The sequence below is a fragment of the Chroicocephalus ridibundus genome, chromosome 8 (assembly GCF_963924245.1).
Source record: "Chroicocephalus ridibundus chromosome 8, bChrRid1.1, whole genome shotgun sequence".
Taxonomy (NCBI): domain Eukaryota; kingdom Metazoa; phylum Chordata; class Aves; order Charadriiformes; family Laridae; genus Chroicocephalus; species Chroicocephalus ridibundus.
This window is the reverse complement of record NC_086291.1, coordinates 34,875,080-34,891,383: the sequence shown is the minus strand read 5'-3', so window position 1 is coordinate 34,891,383 and position 16,304 is coordinate 34,875,080. Positions and strand designations below refer to the sequence as shown.

The 16,304-nt window shown below is 57.9% G+C and overlaps 2 protein-coding genes across 3 annotated transcripts; both read left to right on the top strand.

Annotated features, from left to right (window-relative positions):
* The first annotated feature begins 2,159 nt into the window (after nt 1-2,159).
* On the top strand, nt 2,160-15,997 carry BRINP2 (BMP/retinoic acid inducible neural specific 2). Of its 2 annotated transcripts, none has more exons than XM_063344323.1 (8): nt 2,160-2,345; nt 9,402-9,751; nt 11,678-11,868; nt 12,028-12,218; nt 12,585-12,690; nt 13,045-13,281; nt 13,493-13,715; nt 14,066-15,997. In XM_063344323.1, exons 2-8 carry the CDS (start codon nt 9,468-9,470, stop codon nt 15,180-15,182), a joined length of 2,349 nt encoding a protein of 782 aa, XP_063200393.1. In that variant the 5' UTR covers nt 2,160-2,345; nt 9,402-9,467; the 3' UTR covers nt 15,183-15,997. The 2 variants fall into 2 exon arrangements, with proteins under 2 accessions (XP_063200393.1, XP_063200392.1); XM_063344322.1 differs by having other exon boundaries at nt 9,402-9,766.
* LOC134519754 (uncharacterized) lies at nt 3,143-9,106 on the top strand. Its single transcript, XM_063344325.1, has 2 exons — nt 3,143-4,192; nt 4,517-9,106. Exon 2 carries the CDS (start codon nt 7,368-7,370, stop codon nt 8,322-8,324), a length of 957 nt encoding a protein of 318 aa, XP_063200395.1. The 5' UTR covers nt 3,143-4,192; nt 4,517-7,367; the 3' UTR covers nt 8,325-9,106.
* Nucleotides 15,998-16,304: the final 307 nt, after the last annotated feature.

Genomic DNA, 16,304 nt, shown 5'->3' with positions numbered 1-16,304 from the left:
GCGGGCGGTGGCGGCGAGGGGCGGGGACGCGGGGCCCGGCGCCTCCCCGTGCGGCTCGGCACGGCACGGCACGGCACGGCACGGGGAGGCTCGGTTTCCCCGGCCCCGCGCCTCCCCCTTCCTCCGCTTCCCCCATTTTTTTTCCCGCATCCCTGGAAAACCGGGAGGGCTGCGGAGCGGTGCGGTGGCAGGAAGGGTGGCGGTGCTGCCTGGCCCGGCCGCCTTTGCCTCCTTCTGCACTGAGGGTAATTTACAGATTCCCCCACTCGGGAGAAATTTCGGACCTCTGGAGTCACAGGCTTCCGAAGTCCCAGCAGAAGTAATGGACACCCAAAGCCCCAGAAGAATTCGCAGTCCCCCAAAATCACAGACCTCAAAAAATCTCAAGACAAGTCACGGACCTCCAAAGTCCCAGACCTCCAAAATCCCAGAAGTCCCAGCCATCCAAAGCCCCAGGAGAAGTCACAGATCTCCAAAGCCCCCAAGCTTGTGTGTTTTGGAAAAAAAAAAAAATATTAGGAGCATAAGGGCCAACCCCAAACCTGCTGGTTGTTTTTGCAGCACAGGCTTTTTATTTTGTCTTAAGTGAACTCAAAGCAGCAATGACCGTTTGCCCAGCCACCACACCTTCCTGCAGACACCTGTGGTTCTTGCAGCCAAAACATACTGATGGAAATATGTTCTCTTCCAGTGTGGGATGAAAGGCCTAGGCCCCACCCTGGTACCCAACAGCAGCAGGAACACACAGACATGTTGTTTTGGTTTTCCGCCCTGGAGGCTCCTGCCAGCTGACACCCACTGAGCAGATGGGTGCAGGAGGCATCCCTGCACTGGAAGTGCATCCCTGCTCCCATCCCACCAGCTTCATGCAGGCTCCTTGTGGGGAGCACAGCTCCGTCCCACCTGGTGCCTCTGAAGAAAACTACAGCACAGCAGATAGGCATTTCTTTATCTTGCTTTATTTTTTTTTTATTTCCCAGAGATTCCCCCCTTACCATGCAGCAGCTGCAGCGATTTCCCCAAATTTCTCCTCCATTGGCACCAGCCATGAAGCCCCCCCCAGCGTGGGCATCGCGAGGGGATGCTGCTGTGCGCCAAACACACCGAGCAGGGGAGCCACAGTGGGTGCCTTTCCCCACATCTGTTTCTGAGTTATAATAACCCTCCCAGTTACGCACAATATTTTGGGGAGGAAAAAACATGGTCACCAGAAATTACCCATTTTCAACACCAGCCTCATTAACAATCAGAGCTGAGCAGTAAACGTATCACAGTGAGGGTGTTTCCAGAAGTCAGCTGTTTGGGAAGGTGTTTCAGCAGCACTGTCCCCTGCCAGCACTGGTCAGCTGAAGCTACCAGCAGGAAAAATGTTAAAAATCAGTAAAAACGAGCAGTGGTGTTTTGTAGGATGGGGCATAGCTCTCCCCTTGGGGGACACATGGAAATCCCTTTGGAGGGCCTCTGCCAGACCCTTCCACTGCTCTTATTTCACCAGGGGATGTAAATTAATTAAAAAGAGTTTTCCTGGGGGGGGGGGCGTCCCTGAGAGTGGTACCCTGCTAGCGCCTAACACCGCACAAAGAGGAGCAACCAAGGGGCTCGGTAGGAGGCGTGAATACTACATACAGGCAAAAGAAAAGAAACATTAAAAAATAAAACAGTGGAGAATCGCAAACCTGGCGTATCTGACAGCATCCTGCTGCCAGTCGCCGGTAACACCCCAGGCCTGACATTCTGAACCTCAGTTAATTGTTTACTGGTACTGATGGCATAATTTGGCACAACCAGGATTCCTTTAAATGACAGACGAAGCCGGCGCCAAGCGCACGCCACCGGGGTCTCGAGGCAGCGACCCCTCCCTGGCGCAGCCACCGCGAGGGGGTGGGGACCGCCCTCGACCCAGTGCCCTCCTCTTGGGAAGGAGGAAGGGGAAAGGCCGGCGGGGCTCGGAACCCCCCCGCGGCCGTGGCGGGACCGCCGGCCGGGTCGGGCCGAGCCCCCGCGACCTCCGCGCGTGTCCCCCGCCGCGCCGCGCCGCGCCGCCACGCCACGCCCCACGCGGCACCACCAATGGGAAGGCGCGGGGAGGCCGGCGGCGCCTTTTATTGGCTGCCGCCCCTGCATATATTATCGGGCGGCGGCGGCGGAGCGCGGCGGGACTCGGTGCGGGGCGAGGAGCGGCGGGAGCCCGACCGCGGGATGCTGGCGGGGCCACCTGCCCGCCCGGCGATGGGGCGGCGCGGGGGGGTCGGGAGACGGCGGCGGGGAAGGGCCCGGGGCGGCTGAGGCGGAGCGGAGTGGGACAGGACGGAGACGCGGCCGCCGGCGCTGAGCGGGAGACTGGGGTAAGTGTTGCGGGGTCGTGGGGTAAAGCGGATGAGCCGGTGTGGGGACCCCGCCGGTGGGCGCGATGGCGGGCGGGAAGGGGAAGGAGCTCTGCGGCGAGAGCCGCGGCCCCGCACGGCGTTGATCCCTGGTACCGCCGTGCGCGACGGTGAAGGCGCGACTCGGCCGCCGGTGGCTCGCTCGGTGACCTTGGCCAAGTTGCCTCCCTGCTCCAGGCTCGCTTCGTAGCTGCCCCAGTGAGGACACGGGCGGAGGAAGGCAGCCAACCCTTCCCGGGAGGGAGCCACCCCGGTGCCCGAGTGCGGGGCCCAGCAGGTCCGGGGAGCTGCGACCGGCCCGGTGGAATCGGGTGTCGTCAGGCAGGCTGCCGGGGTAAACAAAATGCCCGGGAAGCAGGAAAGCCGCTGCTGCTTGTGCAGGGTGCCCAGCTCCGAGGGAGATGACCCGGGTTTCCCGGGTGGAAGAGGCCCCGGGGCTGCAGGGACTGGGGAGATGCCCCCTGAAATGCTCAAACACTTACTTTACCGTTGAGCGGATATAAATCAACAGGAGAGGTCTCCTATCCCCCGTGCCGCCGGCGGCTCTCCCGCCAGAGCACCGGGCCGGGGCGAGCAGCGGGTGACCTGTAGGAAGGTGCTTGCTCGCCTCGGACGCTGCCGGTGGTCACCAGCGTGGTGCTCCGTAACCTCCGGTACCGGCAGCTGTGGGAGAGAGGTGACCCCGGCTGCGAGGCTCAATTGCCTTCACTAAACACTCTTTTTTTTTTTTCTTTTTTTTTTTTTTTCAGTAGGAAACAAAACTCCGTACCTTTAAAGCACCGAGCTCGAGAGCATCAGCTCTCAGCACCGCGATGTCCGCCCTGTCCCGTCCGTTCTTAGGGGGGCCCGCATGCTTCTGCCCTGCGAGGCTGCCCTGGGGCAGGGATGCGGCTACAGGGCAGCCCCCGCTGTGATGCCGGGGCCGGGAAGGATGATCTTGGGTGCTGCGGGGCCGGGTGGGACCTGCCGGCAGATGTCAGTATCCCCCTCTCTGTCAGCAACCGTGAGGGTCCTTACCAGCCCCGGAGATGTTGCAAGGAGCCCCCTGCACTTTTTTTCCAAGCGGAACTGACTTTGGTGGGGGTTCAGTGACAGTTTTGAGGCCTGGGGAGCAGCGGGGTGATGGGAAGGGGGCTGGCACCCCAAATCTCCTCCCGGTTCTCTGCGTAGCACCAGCCACCCATCACCTTATTTACCTGGTGTCACTAACACTGAGCTACTGCCGTGCATCACTGCTCTCCTGTGACACTTGTCACCAGTGTGAAGGCAAGGGAGGGAGCGGTTCTCACCTTGCTCTGCCTCCAGCTCCTGCGTGAGGCTGGTACTTGGCTTGGCCTGACAGCCGGGTCCACTGGGGGGAAGGAGTGGGGAGGGGGCTGTGGGATGCTCTTCCCCAGTTCTCATGTGCAGGGATGCTCTTGCCCAGACCCAGAGACATCTCTGCAAGGGATGCTTTGGGCTGAGAGCTCAGCACAAGGCGGGGGAAGCCGCTGCGGCGATCTGAGCTGGGGGGAGTTCTGTTTTGCACATTGCTCTTCCAAGAGGCTTTCTGCCTGTGGGTGTGGAAGTCTCAGGTGAGCAAAGCCAGAGGGCAGAACACATGGCACTAGTGCGACATGGTGCACGCAGCTGCTCTCTCCCCTGATGGCAGCCCAGGCTTCATCTCATTTGATGTCTCATGCAAATCCTTAGCTTCCCTGAGTCCTGGGATTTTGTGCTATTTTCCTTTACTCTCATCTTCAAGTGTCTTGCTCTTAAGGATGTGAAGAAAAGCTAATAAAAGGAACCCGAGTCATCAAGTCTTGCAGGTTTGAAAACCTGTCTCATGAGCTGGGGGGGAGGGGGGAAGGCAGTAACTTAAAGTCACTTTGCAGTAGTGACCGAATGGGCTACGGTTTGCAGGAGCCTAGTGAGAATCAGTTCACAGCCACCACTGTGACCTTTAACGTTGCTGCTTGGGCAAGGACGGCAGGCTCCAAGGTGGCTGTCCCCATGCTTGCTGCCCAGAGCCACGTCTCTGCAGGCTGGGTGCCAGGCAGCTGACAGCACCCTGCCATGCCCACTTTGCCAGCGATTACCATGCCGCTGTCACTCCAGCAGTGCCTGGCTCGCTCTCTTAATTACCCCAGCAGATCAATGAGGCACCGGCGCTTCCTTGGGAGCGTGTGGATGTGAGCCCGGCGGCACACCGCACCGTGCTGAGAGCTGCTCATTGCAAACCACGACAGAGCCGGAGCGGGGAGGGGGGGAATGACAGAGGAGACAGCGGCACAGACAGGGCTGGGTGCAAGGGAGCTGCGTTCCATGAAGCCCCAGGTGAGGTTGGTGGTTCCAGAGCAAGGGGCTGAGCATCCCGCAGGATTGAGCCCTTTGGGATTGTCCGTCCTGGGGGATGCAAGCAGCAGAGCAAGAAGTGCCCTGGGTGCCTGCGTGAATTCACATAGGCACTGCTCAGCTGAGTCAATCCACTTCAGAAGCTAAACTGCACTTAGCCTCTGCCCAGACTCTTTTAAGTGGCCTTAATTTGATAAAGCTTTCCCACGTTTAATGAAAAGGTGACTCAGTCGCTAAGTTTCACGTTCATTCCCACTAAAAGGCATCCACGAGGAGCTAGAGATCTGTCCCCATTGCTCCCTGCTCCCCCACGGATGTGCCTTTGCTCCCGCTGTGCCCCAGGGACCAGCCCCCCCACACGCACATGGCTGGGCACATCCCACAGCTCTGCCACCAACAGGTATTGCTCTACCTGGCACAGATGTCGCGTGCTTCATCTCTGCATTTACAGGGGGTAGCGCCAGAGTCTGTCTGGAGTCCCATGCTTCCTTACAGCACCCAGTGAATACCACCACAGCCTCTCCTCTCCCCAGTGCACCCTTTGCGGTTTACGTATCTCTAGATCCGCTCCTGCAGCATGAAAAGGCAGAAATCAATGTTAATATCCCTGACAATTAGCTAACATCTCTAATTATCAAACTTGGCCTGATTAGTGGTGGAGCGTGTGGCTCTGGAGATGCTGTCAGCATGGAAGCAAGCAGGACCTTGGCATAACTCCGCAGGATGTTGCCACGATTGCCGTCAGCTCCAAGGGCAGTAGAGAAAGGCTTTTGAGCTCATTCAAGCCGCTCGCTGGGCACTCGCATCCACGCCCACACCTCGCACCATCCTGCCTCAGTCTCTCCAGACGCTTTGGATGAAGACACCCACCACAGAAGCAACCCCATTGCCATCTCAAGGCCGGGAGGGTGCCTCCAGAAATTGCAACAAGCTATTTTTAAGATGCAGCTTGTGGCAAGTGACAGTCTGGGCTGCGTGTCGGCTGTCACTGGAGGGACACTGGGGCATTCTGCTGCAGGCAACGGGGACACAGAGGGCTGCAACGAGATCAGGAAGACTCGGCCCAGGCCGTGGTCCTGGGAAAGTTTGCCAAGAATATTTTGCATTGGCACACTTCTTCCTTAGCTTTAAGGTTTTTATAGAAGGGGGAAGGAAAAAAAAAAATTAACAAGCTGGAAGTTTTCCAGTTTTTGTGATGCAAAACCCTAAATCAAACAACAACAACAACAAAAAGTAGTCAGATATTTCTCATCAAATCTTCATTCTTTTGGATCAAGGAAAAGTGATTAGAAAGTTATTTCCAGCTCTAGTAGTAAGGTCAAGGGGGTTACTCATTTCCAAAGAGCTTTGCTCTCCCCAGCATCCCGGGAGGATGCAGGTGTGAGCAGGTGGAGGTGCACCCCGATGAGCATTGCCCCCAACCCTGCAGAGCAGCAGCCCCTCAGCAAAACCAGAGACAACCCCCACCCCCCGGCTTCCCCAGCTGTGTGCACTAAAGACTCTATGGAGCTATAGCAATTTCTGCACATACTTATTTTATATAACCCCTGATCGATACAAGCAAATAAATTAGCCCAGCTAACAATGGTGCGGGAAAGCTGCTCCTCAGGGATAAGCTCACTGCGTAAGTCAGCGCAGCCCCCCATGCAGGCTCTACTGCCCGCAGTGGCTTTGCCCGTTCCTGCCTGACTTGGGGCCTCAAGTTTCTGTTGGCAAGGATGCTCGCGTGCGTCAGCGCCTGTCCCCAGGCAAGAGCCTGGCTCAGAGGTGCCAGCACTCACAGTGTAAATAAGAGGCAGGTGTAAATAAGAGCTCATTTAGCAAGTCTGGAAAGTTTGTGGCTTTAAGGGACTCTGCACACCAGGAGGGGACCTTTTCTGGATTTCCACCAGCCAAGCGCAATTCTAACTATTTTTATTGCTCTGTAGTAAAACAGGAGGTGGCCACAAGGAAACGTCTCTCATTCAGCCATGAATCTCGGAATAAGCTCCCCAGGAAAGGCAACAGAGCAGGCTGAAATGGTTTCTAGCTGGTCTGGGGTCAGCAGCCCAAGGGAAGAGGTGGCCCAAGGTGACCCCACCCCTAATATCCCTCCCCATGACGGTCACCCAGAAGAGGTTTTGCTGCCTTGAGCTGCAGTGCTGGGAGAGGAGGTGGGAGAATGGATTTGGTGGGGAAGGGCAGCACAGGGAGCCCCTCTCAGGGAAGGCAGGTGGGGGTGCCCCCCATGGTGGTGGTGGTGGCGGCGGCAAGTGGGGTAGCCAGTGCTGGTGGGAAGTTGTTAGCACCCAGGATGGTTTGCTGAAAGAAACAGTGCCCTGCCTGGTCTTCCGCCGCACCCCCCCCTCCAAAAATTCCTTCTGTGCTTTGAATCAGAGGAAGGATGCTCCAAATCCTCCTGATTTACGCCAGGGAAGCCTAAGGGAGGGCAGCAAGGTGACTGGTGTGAGAGCATCCATACCGGCCTGCGGTGGTGTGAAGTGGTGATGGACGAGGCCGGTCTCCCATGGCGCTTGTGGAAAAGCATCCATGGCTTTGGCTGTACAGCTCCCAGTGGAGGGAGAGGGGACCAGCTAGGGAGCAGCCCCTGCCCGCAGCCCAGCTCCACCTCAGCTGGGGTGGTCAGGAGCCACCGAAAAGCCACAGACAATGACAGAGGCCAAGGAGACTGGCAGTGCCGAGCCCGTCTGTGGTGCAACAGGCAGGCTCCCTAGCACACCGGCTATTTTAGCAAGGTGTTTTGCCGGCACAGCCGTATTTAATGCTACAAGCAGAGCGTTTCCACGAGGAGCATTTAGAAAGATGCTGCTCAAAGGAGTGCTCTTGTCTCAGAGGCTTTGCTTTCCTCCCTGTCAGGGAGGGCTTAGCCTGTGGTCAGCATCTAAAACAGCTGTAGGATTTGCTGCCAGGCCCTGGCTTCCACCGTGCCCTCCCCAGGCATGGCAGCTTGTCCCTGTCCCCCAGTTCACCCTGCGCAGCGCAGCAGCAGGACCCGCAGCTGCAGGGTTTAATCCCGAGCCCCACGTGCTCCTTCGGTTCCCAGGCCACCTCAATTTTAACTGCATCTGCAGATACTTCCCAGGAGGAGTGAGGAGTGCTTGCCTGCTCCAGATAGCTGTGGCATCCTGGCTGCCTGCTTCCCCCTGGTCCAGCTTTGATGCAGGCAGGGAAGATTTCAGAGCTGCTGAAGTGCCTTGGCTGCTCAGCTATCACCCACACGTGGCAGCACACGAGCAGCCAGCGTTGTGTCCTGCCACGCTTCAGGGGAGGATGCCCCCTCCAACCCTCCAGGCAGCATGGACCGAGGAAACCAGCCTGATGTTGCTGGTCCCAAACCCCCTGCCCTCCCCGGCAGGACCCTGGGGGCCCATTTGTTTGGGCCAGGGTTTGTGTCCATGGGGGACTCCATGTGTCAGGAGCAGGCTGCCTGCAAAGCTGGGAGAAACCAGGATGACATGTGGAAAAACAGTGCAGAGGGGACAGAAAAAACCCTGCCCACCCCACTGCCCTGGCACCCCCAATCTGGTGATGCGAAAATCTCAGCTTTTGTTTAAAATTAACAGGGCCCCGGCCTTGAGGGCTGAGCGAGAAGCTGAGAAAGCATAATCAAAATGCACCCTTAAGGGTTTAAAAATAGAAGAGAGGGAGAAAAAAAATTTTTTTTTCAAAATACTAATACATGTTAAAGCACGATGATTCATCTGGCAAAGCCCTATTTGGGAGAGCTTGGGGCTGGCGTGCGCTTGGCAGGCATGAGCGTTTGGGCTTCTGACCCCCACCAGCCACCTCCCTCACAGCCTGGGGGAATAAAATCACCTCCCGTGGAAGCACTGCGGTGCTGGGGTCCCTAATTTTAGGCAAACAACTCCTGCTGCCTGGGAGGACACCTCACCTCACCCCAGCTCTGCTGTACCTTGCAGCTCCCTATCTTCCACTTGCAAATTCAGGCTCTGTCTCCGGGGCTGCTGCTCCCAGCAAAGCTCCCTGCGTGCTCCCACAAACAGCGCCACGCTGAGCCAAGACCAGAAAGGTCTTGTCTTGACATAAATACTAACTGAATTCAAAACACCACTGTGATCAGCCCAGCCAGCCTTGGGGTGGACCTCCATCCATCAATCATCTCAGCCACTGGCAGGATGCACAGAAAAGTCTAATGGCAACCACAAACAGCTCAAACAATACCTAGAAGAGCTCATTTTTTCCCCGTTCCCTATGCTTGTTGGTTTTTAGCCCTCCTAAAACAAGCTGCACATGCTCATGACGGGCATCCCCAAAGCGCAGGGTGCAGAGGCAGCTCACCATCCCCACCGCATGGGCACTCCACAGGAGAAAGCTTGATTTGCCAGGCTGATGCACAGCAGAGGAAAAAAAAAAAAAAACATGAAAAAGCCAGAAATTTCTCAAAACAGGCACTAGCCAGGTTTTCATTTAACTTCAGCAGCAGCCAGCACCCCTAACCCCATAAACTCTTACCTCCTGTGGCAGAACTGGTCCGCGTCTGATGCATGGCTCTCCCAGGAGCACAACTTCCCCTTCATCAGCAGCCTTCCCCAAAGCAAACCCCACCTTCCCTTAGCTTGTGGTGCCACCTGGTTTATATCCGTGCCGAATTGACCCCACCTGGCACCTTGCCCCGTGCCACTGTGCCTCATGGTCTCCTTGTTTCGCGCGGTGCCTTTGCAGGGCAGGGCTGTCCCGGAGGATTGCCGTGGGGCGAGAGAATGAAGAAGCCGGCTGGGCAGCAGCAGGATGGGGCGGCAGGACCTCCCGCGTGCTGACGGGCCCCCGCCGATGCTCCCGTGGCCTCTGGCCCTCCTGGCCCTGAGCGTGTGCTGCCGCTGGGGAGTGGCCAGTGGGGCGGGCGGCACAGTGTCCCAGCAGCATGCTGCCCCTGCGACCCCTTCCTCCTCCTCCTCATCCTCTTCCTCGGGCCGGGCACCCCTCGACTGGCTCCTCACCGACCGGGGACCCTTCCACCGAGCCCAGGAGTATGTGGACTTCATGGAGCGCTACCGCCAGGGTTTCACCACCAGGTACAGGATCTACAGGTGAGCGGCAGCACCAGGGGTCAGCCCGTCGGTGGGCACCCTGGGAGGGGGCTGCAGTGTCGGGGGCTGTGTGGGGCATGGCGGAGTGGACCCTCATGTGCAGGAGGAGGCTGCCCATTGAGAAAGATGGCGGGTGGGTGGATGTGAGATGCTGCTTTCCTGGGTAATATAACAGCAGCCCTCCAAGATTGCTCACGGCATGGCTGGTATGGGCCCCGGGCAGGATTTGCCCCAAGCCGTGACTGATTTGGTGCACAGGTTGAGGTGGGATGAGCCCTTACGGGGGGAGGCACAGAAGGATGCTCCTTTGTCCTTTTGCCATGCACCAAGACATCTCTGTGCTGAGATACTGAGCCTGCCTGGACTGTCAGCCATCTAGGGCTGGGACGATGCTGGAGCTTGCAAAAAGCCACCCTGACAGATCCCCTGGCATGTCCCCAGTGCCATCACCTTATAGACTGTGGCAGTGGGATGCTACACGCGTGAGGGCCAACACTGAAGGCGGGTTCTTGCCAGTAGAGAACCAGGTTTGGCAGCAGTGCGGTCAGCCCGTGACAGCCAAGCATGGGAAACCCACTCCACTGCCTCCTGGCACTAATCGGAGCCGTCACATCCTGCTAACAAGCCCTTTTCCCTTCCTCTCCTTGTTGGTGCTAAGCCTCGGGAGTTTCCAGCAGCAGAGCAAAGCCCAGCCGCTCCCTCCTGAGGGACCCGATGCGGGTGCCGGGACGGCAGCCTTGTTATGCACCCCAGCACCCCCAGAGAGCTCCTCTCCCTCCCCGCCCCTTTCCTACACGCTGATGCTGCCATGCCGAGGGACCCGTGTCCTCTGGGGATGCTGATAGTGATGGTGGTGGCACAGAAAAGAGCAACCGGAGGGGCAGCAGCTGCCTCATGCTGCCTCTGAGGCAGAGAACCCACTAACAGCCTTCGGAGCTTGCTTTGCCTGTGGGATGAGATGCGGGGTGGGGGGAACTGGTGCAGGGCTTCTGGCCCCCAGCTCCATGTGGCCCAGCACCCAGGGGGTGTGTGTGCAAGGGGAGAGGCAGCATACCCCCTCCCTCACCCCCAGCTCTGCTCCTGGCCCCAACATCCCTCTTTCTGGACCCAAAAATCATAATAAGAGGCCACCGGCACCCGCCAAGCCTCTCAGATGCTTTGTGCCCATCCAACCCCCCCCCCCTCTCCCCTCTCCTTCCTTTCCTAACCAGCCCTAATTAAACTGTCTGAAAGCCGCAGCCTGGTTTTAATTAGAGCAAAATGCCGACGATTAGGCTGAAATCAGCCACTGGTTGTTTACGGGTCTGTTGGTAGTTCGAGGCAGTGGCAGCCTGGTGACTCCCCGCTGGGGCTGGGCGATACCAAGGGGCTGGTGGGGTGATGGGGGAGCATGTTCACAGCCTCCAGAGCTACGAGGGGAACTGCTACCACCCTCATCACATCCCAGCGCCTCCAGTTGCCTACAGAACACTGCCAATACTTAAAACCATGAAGCCCCCAGACGTTGGGTTTTCACCCAGATCCATAGGGATGGAGGATGGATGAGGCCCATCCAGCCCAGCAGGCTGGAAGAGGCTCTGGCCCTGCCCTGGGCTGTGATTAATGCCCATCAGAGGTGCCTGATTAATCAACGTCAAGCATCTCCGCTGCTTGTTGCTCGTTATCGCCATCAGTGGCTATGGGATGGACAGCAGTTTCGTTCTGGCTGGATCTATAGCTGGCGAGCGCACACAGCAGGTCCTTCATCTCCGATGCAGTGATGGGGAGGTCGGGATGGTCCCAATGGGAGTTTTTCCACCCACTGATCCCCTGCCCTGAGGTGGACGCTGGGGACAGAGGAAGGGACAGCGTGCGCACGGCATGGCCGGACTGGCTTTGACCCCTCTTCCCACTGCTGCCCTCCTCCCGCAGAGAGTTTGCTCGCTGGAAAGTGAATAACTTGGCATTGGAGAGGAAAGACTTCTTCAGCCTGCCGCTTCCCCTGGCCCCTGAATTCATCCGCAACATCCGTCTGCTGGGACGCCGGCCCAGCCCCCAGCAGATCACCGACAGCCTCATCAAAAAGTATGGGACCCACTTCTTGCTCGCTGCCACGCTGGGAGGTGAGTGCTGGTGGGTGCTCGCTCCCTGCTCACTTCCCTTGCTCAAGGCAGCGTGCAGAGGAAGGAGGGTAGGAAAATGAGCACTGCGGGAGAAATACGGCCAAGAAGGGAAATGGGGGGAGCCCAGCAGCCCCCTGAAAGCATTGCATGTCCCCCCAGGAGAGGAGTCCTTGACCATTTTTGTGGACAAGCGCAAGCTGAGCCGGAGGGCAGAGCCCCTTGGGGCCGCTGGGAACAGCTCGGGGGTCTCACTGGAGACCCTGCACCAGCTGGCAGCCTCCTACTTCATCGACCGGGAAAGCACTCTGCGCCGGCTCCACCACATCCAGATCGCCACAGCTGCCATCAAGGTAGGGGAGGCCGCGAGGGGGAGGTCAGCGCAGGGAGAGAGCGGCCCTGGGCCTCGCCAGCATCCCAGAAGCAGGATCACATCCCGGGGAGGGGAGACAGAGTGGGGGAGAGCAGGCAAAGTTAGCACATCCGCATTATTTATGGGAAATTGGGCACGCTAATGAAGGCACATTTTTCAGCGGGCTGCAGGCAGGGCTGCCGCCTGTCAACAAGCCAATTAGCAGGCAATTAGTTCTCTTCTCCAAGCATCGCCTTGCTCCGTGGAGTGGGGCATAGCAAGCCTGGCCATGGGTTATTTGCAGCATTTTTCACGGGGTGGCACATGCCCTCCTGTGTCCCTGACCTCATGCGCGTCCCCCACTTAGGTGACCGAAACGCGGACGGGGCCACTCGGCTGCAGCAACTATGACAACCTGGATTCAGTGAGCTCGGTTCTGGTGCAGAGCCCTGAGAACAAAGTGCAGCTCCAAGGTAGGACCAGGCTGGCGGGGACATGGCAATGGACCTGTGTGGGATGCTCGTGGGCACGCAGGGGACTGCACGGGAGGACGCTGGCTTGAGATGCTGCTTTTAATGTAAGGACTGGGGAGGAGGGGGGGGAAGAAAATAATCAAAGCTGGGCAGGATGAGGTTGTTGCTCGTCTGCCAAGAGGAGCCAAGATCGATGCAGAACCCAGACAAGCGGCTCCACAAGAAGTTGATATGAAAATCAAGTGAGGGTGGGAGCCTGGGGAGGGGGAAGGCTCACTCCCTTCTCACCCAGGTGATGTTTTTGAGGGGCTCCATGCGTGCCCTGATGCTCTCGGGGCTGCCTCCCCCTCACAGGGCTGCAGACGGTGCTCCCCTCCTACCTGCGGGAGCGGTTTGTGGTGGCCGCCCTCAGCTACATCGCCTGCAGCTCGGCCGGGGAGCTTGTGTGCCGCCGGAGCGACTGCCGCTGCCAGTGCCAGCCCACCTTCCCCCGCTGCAACTGCCCCGAGGCTGATGTCCAGGCACTGGAGAGCAGCCTGGCCCAGCTCCGGCGAGCCTGGGAGAGCCACCACGGCCAGTTTGAGGAGTCAGGTGAGGCTGGAGAGACCCCACCAAGCATCTCCCTCCCTGCCATCCCTCCTCCAGGAGCAGCCCAGGCTGGGTGGTGGGGCTCCAGGGCAGAATCCAGGGTGGTCATCTCTCTGTGAAGACCTGAGAGCCTGGTTGGAGGGAGGTTGGCTCCAGCCCTACCTTCACCGCTTGCTCTCTTGGGTCTGCCGACGCCATCTTTCTCTCTCCACAGAGGAGTTTCAGGCCCTGGTGAAGAGGCTCCCTGGGGACCGTTTCCTGAACAGGACGGCCATCTCCCACTTCTGGGCCATGGACCTGGACATCCAGCATCGCTACCAGCAGCTGGGCACCAGCCTGAAGCTGCTCTCCAGGAAAACCCACCGACTCATCCGGCGGCTCTTCAACCTCAGCAAACGCTGCCACCGGCAACCTCGCTTCACAATGCCAAAAGAGAGGTAAGATGCCACAGCATTCCCGTCCCATGCTGGAGACGCTGCTCAGAGCCCCAGGGGGGACTCAGACCCACGGCCCACCTCCCCATGGTGGGACCGGAGGAGCTCCCACCTTGCTGGAGGGCTGCCCAGGGGTGAGCAGGTAGTGGGGGCAGCCATGCCACCCTGGGATGTGGCCTTGAGTGGTTGGGTCCAAGCCTGGAGGTGGAAAATGGGTCTTGGTTCATGGAGGGCCACCAATGGAATAGAAAAGTGAACACAAGGCGGGCAGCTCTTCCATGCCTAGGGAAAGTTGGTCACACCCCTAAAGATGCCATGTAAGCATCTCTCCTCCTGCATCTCTTCTCCACCAGGTCCCTCCCTTACTGGTGGAGTCGTGCGCAATCACTCCTGTACTGCAGCGAGACCACCGTGCCTGGGACCTTCCTGGAAGAAAGTCACAGCTGCACATGTCCCTCCGACCAGCCCTCCTGCCAGGGGTCCATACCGTGTGCCTTGGGCGAGGGGCCAGCCTGCGCCAGCTGTGCTGAGGACAACAGCACCCGCTGTGGGACCTGCAACCACGGCTACGTGCTCAGCCAGGGTTTCTGCCGCCCCGAGGTGGCTGACTCGCTGGAGCACTACCTGGGGTTGGAGACGGACCTGCAGGACTTGGAGCTGAAGTACCTCCTGCAGAAACGGGACAGCCGTATCGAGGTGCACTCCATCTTCATCAGCAATGACATGCGCCTGGGGAGCTGGTTCGACCCTTCCTGGAGGAAACGCATGCTCTTGACCCTGAAGAGCAACAAATACAAGCCTGGGCTGGTTCATGTGATGTTGGCCCTCTCCTTGCAGATCTGCCTCACCAAGAACAGCACACTGGAGCCTGTCATGGCCATCTACGTTAACCCGTTTGGGGGAAGCCACTCGGAGAGCTGGTTCATGCCCGTCAACGAGGGCAGCTTCCCAGACTGGGAAAGGACTAACGTAGATGCTTCTGCCCAGTGCCAAAACTGGACACTTACCTTGGGCAACAAGTGGAAGACCTTCTTTGAAACGGTCCACGTCTACTTGCGGAGCCGCATCAAGTCTCTGGATGACAGTTCCAATGAGACAATCTACTATGAACCCCTGGAGATGGCAGATCCCTCCAAGAACCTGGGATACATGAAAATCAACAGCTTGCAAGTCTTCGGCTACAGCCTGCCCTTTGAACCAGATGCTATTCGTGACCTGATCCTTCAACTGGACTACCCCTATACCCAGGGTTCCCAGGACTCAGCCATGCTCCAGCTGCTGGAGATCAGGGACCGGGTGAACAGGTTGTCACCCCCTGGCAAAACCCACCTTGACCTCTTCACTTGCTTGCTCCGCCACAGGCTTAAGTTGGCCAACAATGAGGTGGCGAGGATCCAGTCCTCCTTGAGGGCCTTCAACGCCAAGCTGCCCAATGCAGTAGAGCAGGAGACCAGCAAACTCTGCAGCTAACAGCTAGGGCTGCTCAGATCTTGGAGCGAGGGGGCCAAGAGAAAGGACTCCTCAGAGGGGGGGAAAAATATAACCACCCTAAAAAATTAAATCAAGGCCTTACCTTAGTGCCAACTGCGTGCTTCCATGGTACACCCAGCGACCAGCCAAAGAGACGCAGGGCTTGAGCAGGTGGAGGACGCCAGTGGGACTATGGAGGAGGGATGGCTCATGCAGCACAGACTTGGCTCCAAGTGCGGGGACGATGCCAGCGCAGCCACCCTGTGGCACAGCTTTTGCTCAAGAGTTGGTGTCTGGGGGTATGTGCCAATGGCCAGGGGGGATGCGGCTCAGTCAGAGGCAGCTGCTGGCCCTGCTGGAGCAGATGCTTAACTCACCATGAGGATCTTCCAGTGGTGGTCTCCTAGGTGCCCCAATTTTTGTAGTCTTTTTAAGAGAGGTTTCTACCAGCACCTTTGATTCCGCATCCCCCCTGACCCTTCCTGTGGCCATGCCCTCACACACAGCATGGGGGGACCACGCTGCAGGCTTCTGAGATGCAGTAGATCTCTCTTGGCAACTCTTCACGAGCATCTCGTGCCTGTCACAAGGCATCATCACCCTTGCATGGGGAGGACCTGGCATCTGACCTGTGGACGCTGCTGTCACCCACACCGGCGGAGACCTCTGGGCCGCAATTCCTTACAAAAAAACCCCCCAAAACCTAAAACAAAAGGAAGGAACAAAAAGGAAAAAAATAATGTTTTATTTATGTATTTATTTATTTCTTTTGTTTGGGAGTGGTTTTTTAAAGCCCATTTATTTGGGGATGGTCATTTCTTGTTGGTGGCTCCAGCCAAGAGACTTCTTAGTAAAATGTATCTGTTTAATATATTTTTTAAAAAATGCCTTTTTTGAGCAAAAGAGCAACCAAAAACAACTGAGAAAAAAAAATCCCAAAAGAACAGTTACTGTCATCTCTGGCCCTGGCTTTTCCCTTGCTGTGTGGCAGGAGGGGATGGCAAGGAGGCTACCGCGCATGCCCAGCCACTGTGCCCCCTCCCTGTGTCTCTGCACCATCCTCCTCTCTGGATTTTAGCCAAGCCTTCTGCAGAGGGGAGATGCCATCTGTCTCCTGTCCAT

Bases quoted from the DNA above. Each gene is read 5' to 3' on its own strand.
- BRINP2 (XM_063344322.1), top strand. From the start codon at position 9,468: ATGGGGCGGCAGGACCTCCCGCGTGCTGACGGGCCCCCGCCGATGCTC. The intron at 12,219-12,584 runs GTAGGGGAGGCC...TCCCCCACTTAG, and splicing joins TCGCCACAGCTGCCATCAAG to GTGACCGAAACGCGGACGGG. The intron at 12,691-13,044 runs GTAGGACCAGGC...TCCCCCTCACAG, and splicing joins GAACAAAGTGCAGCTCCAAG to GGCTGCAGACGGTGCTCCCC.
- LOC134519754 (XM_063344325.1), top strand. From the start codon at position 7,368: ATGACAGAGGCCAAGGAGACTGGCAGTGCCGAGCCCGTCTGTGGTGCA.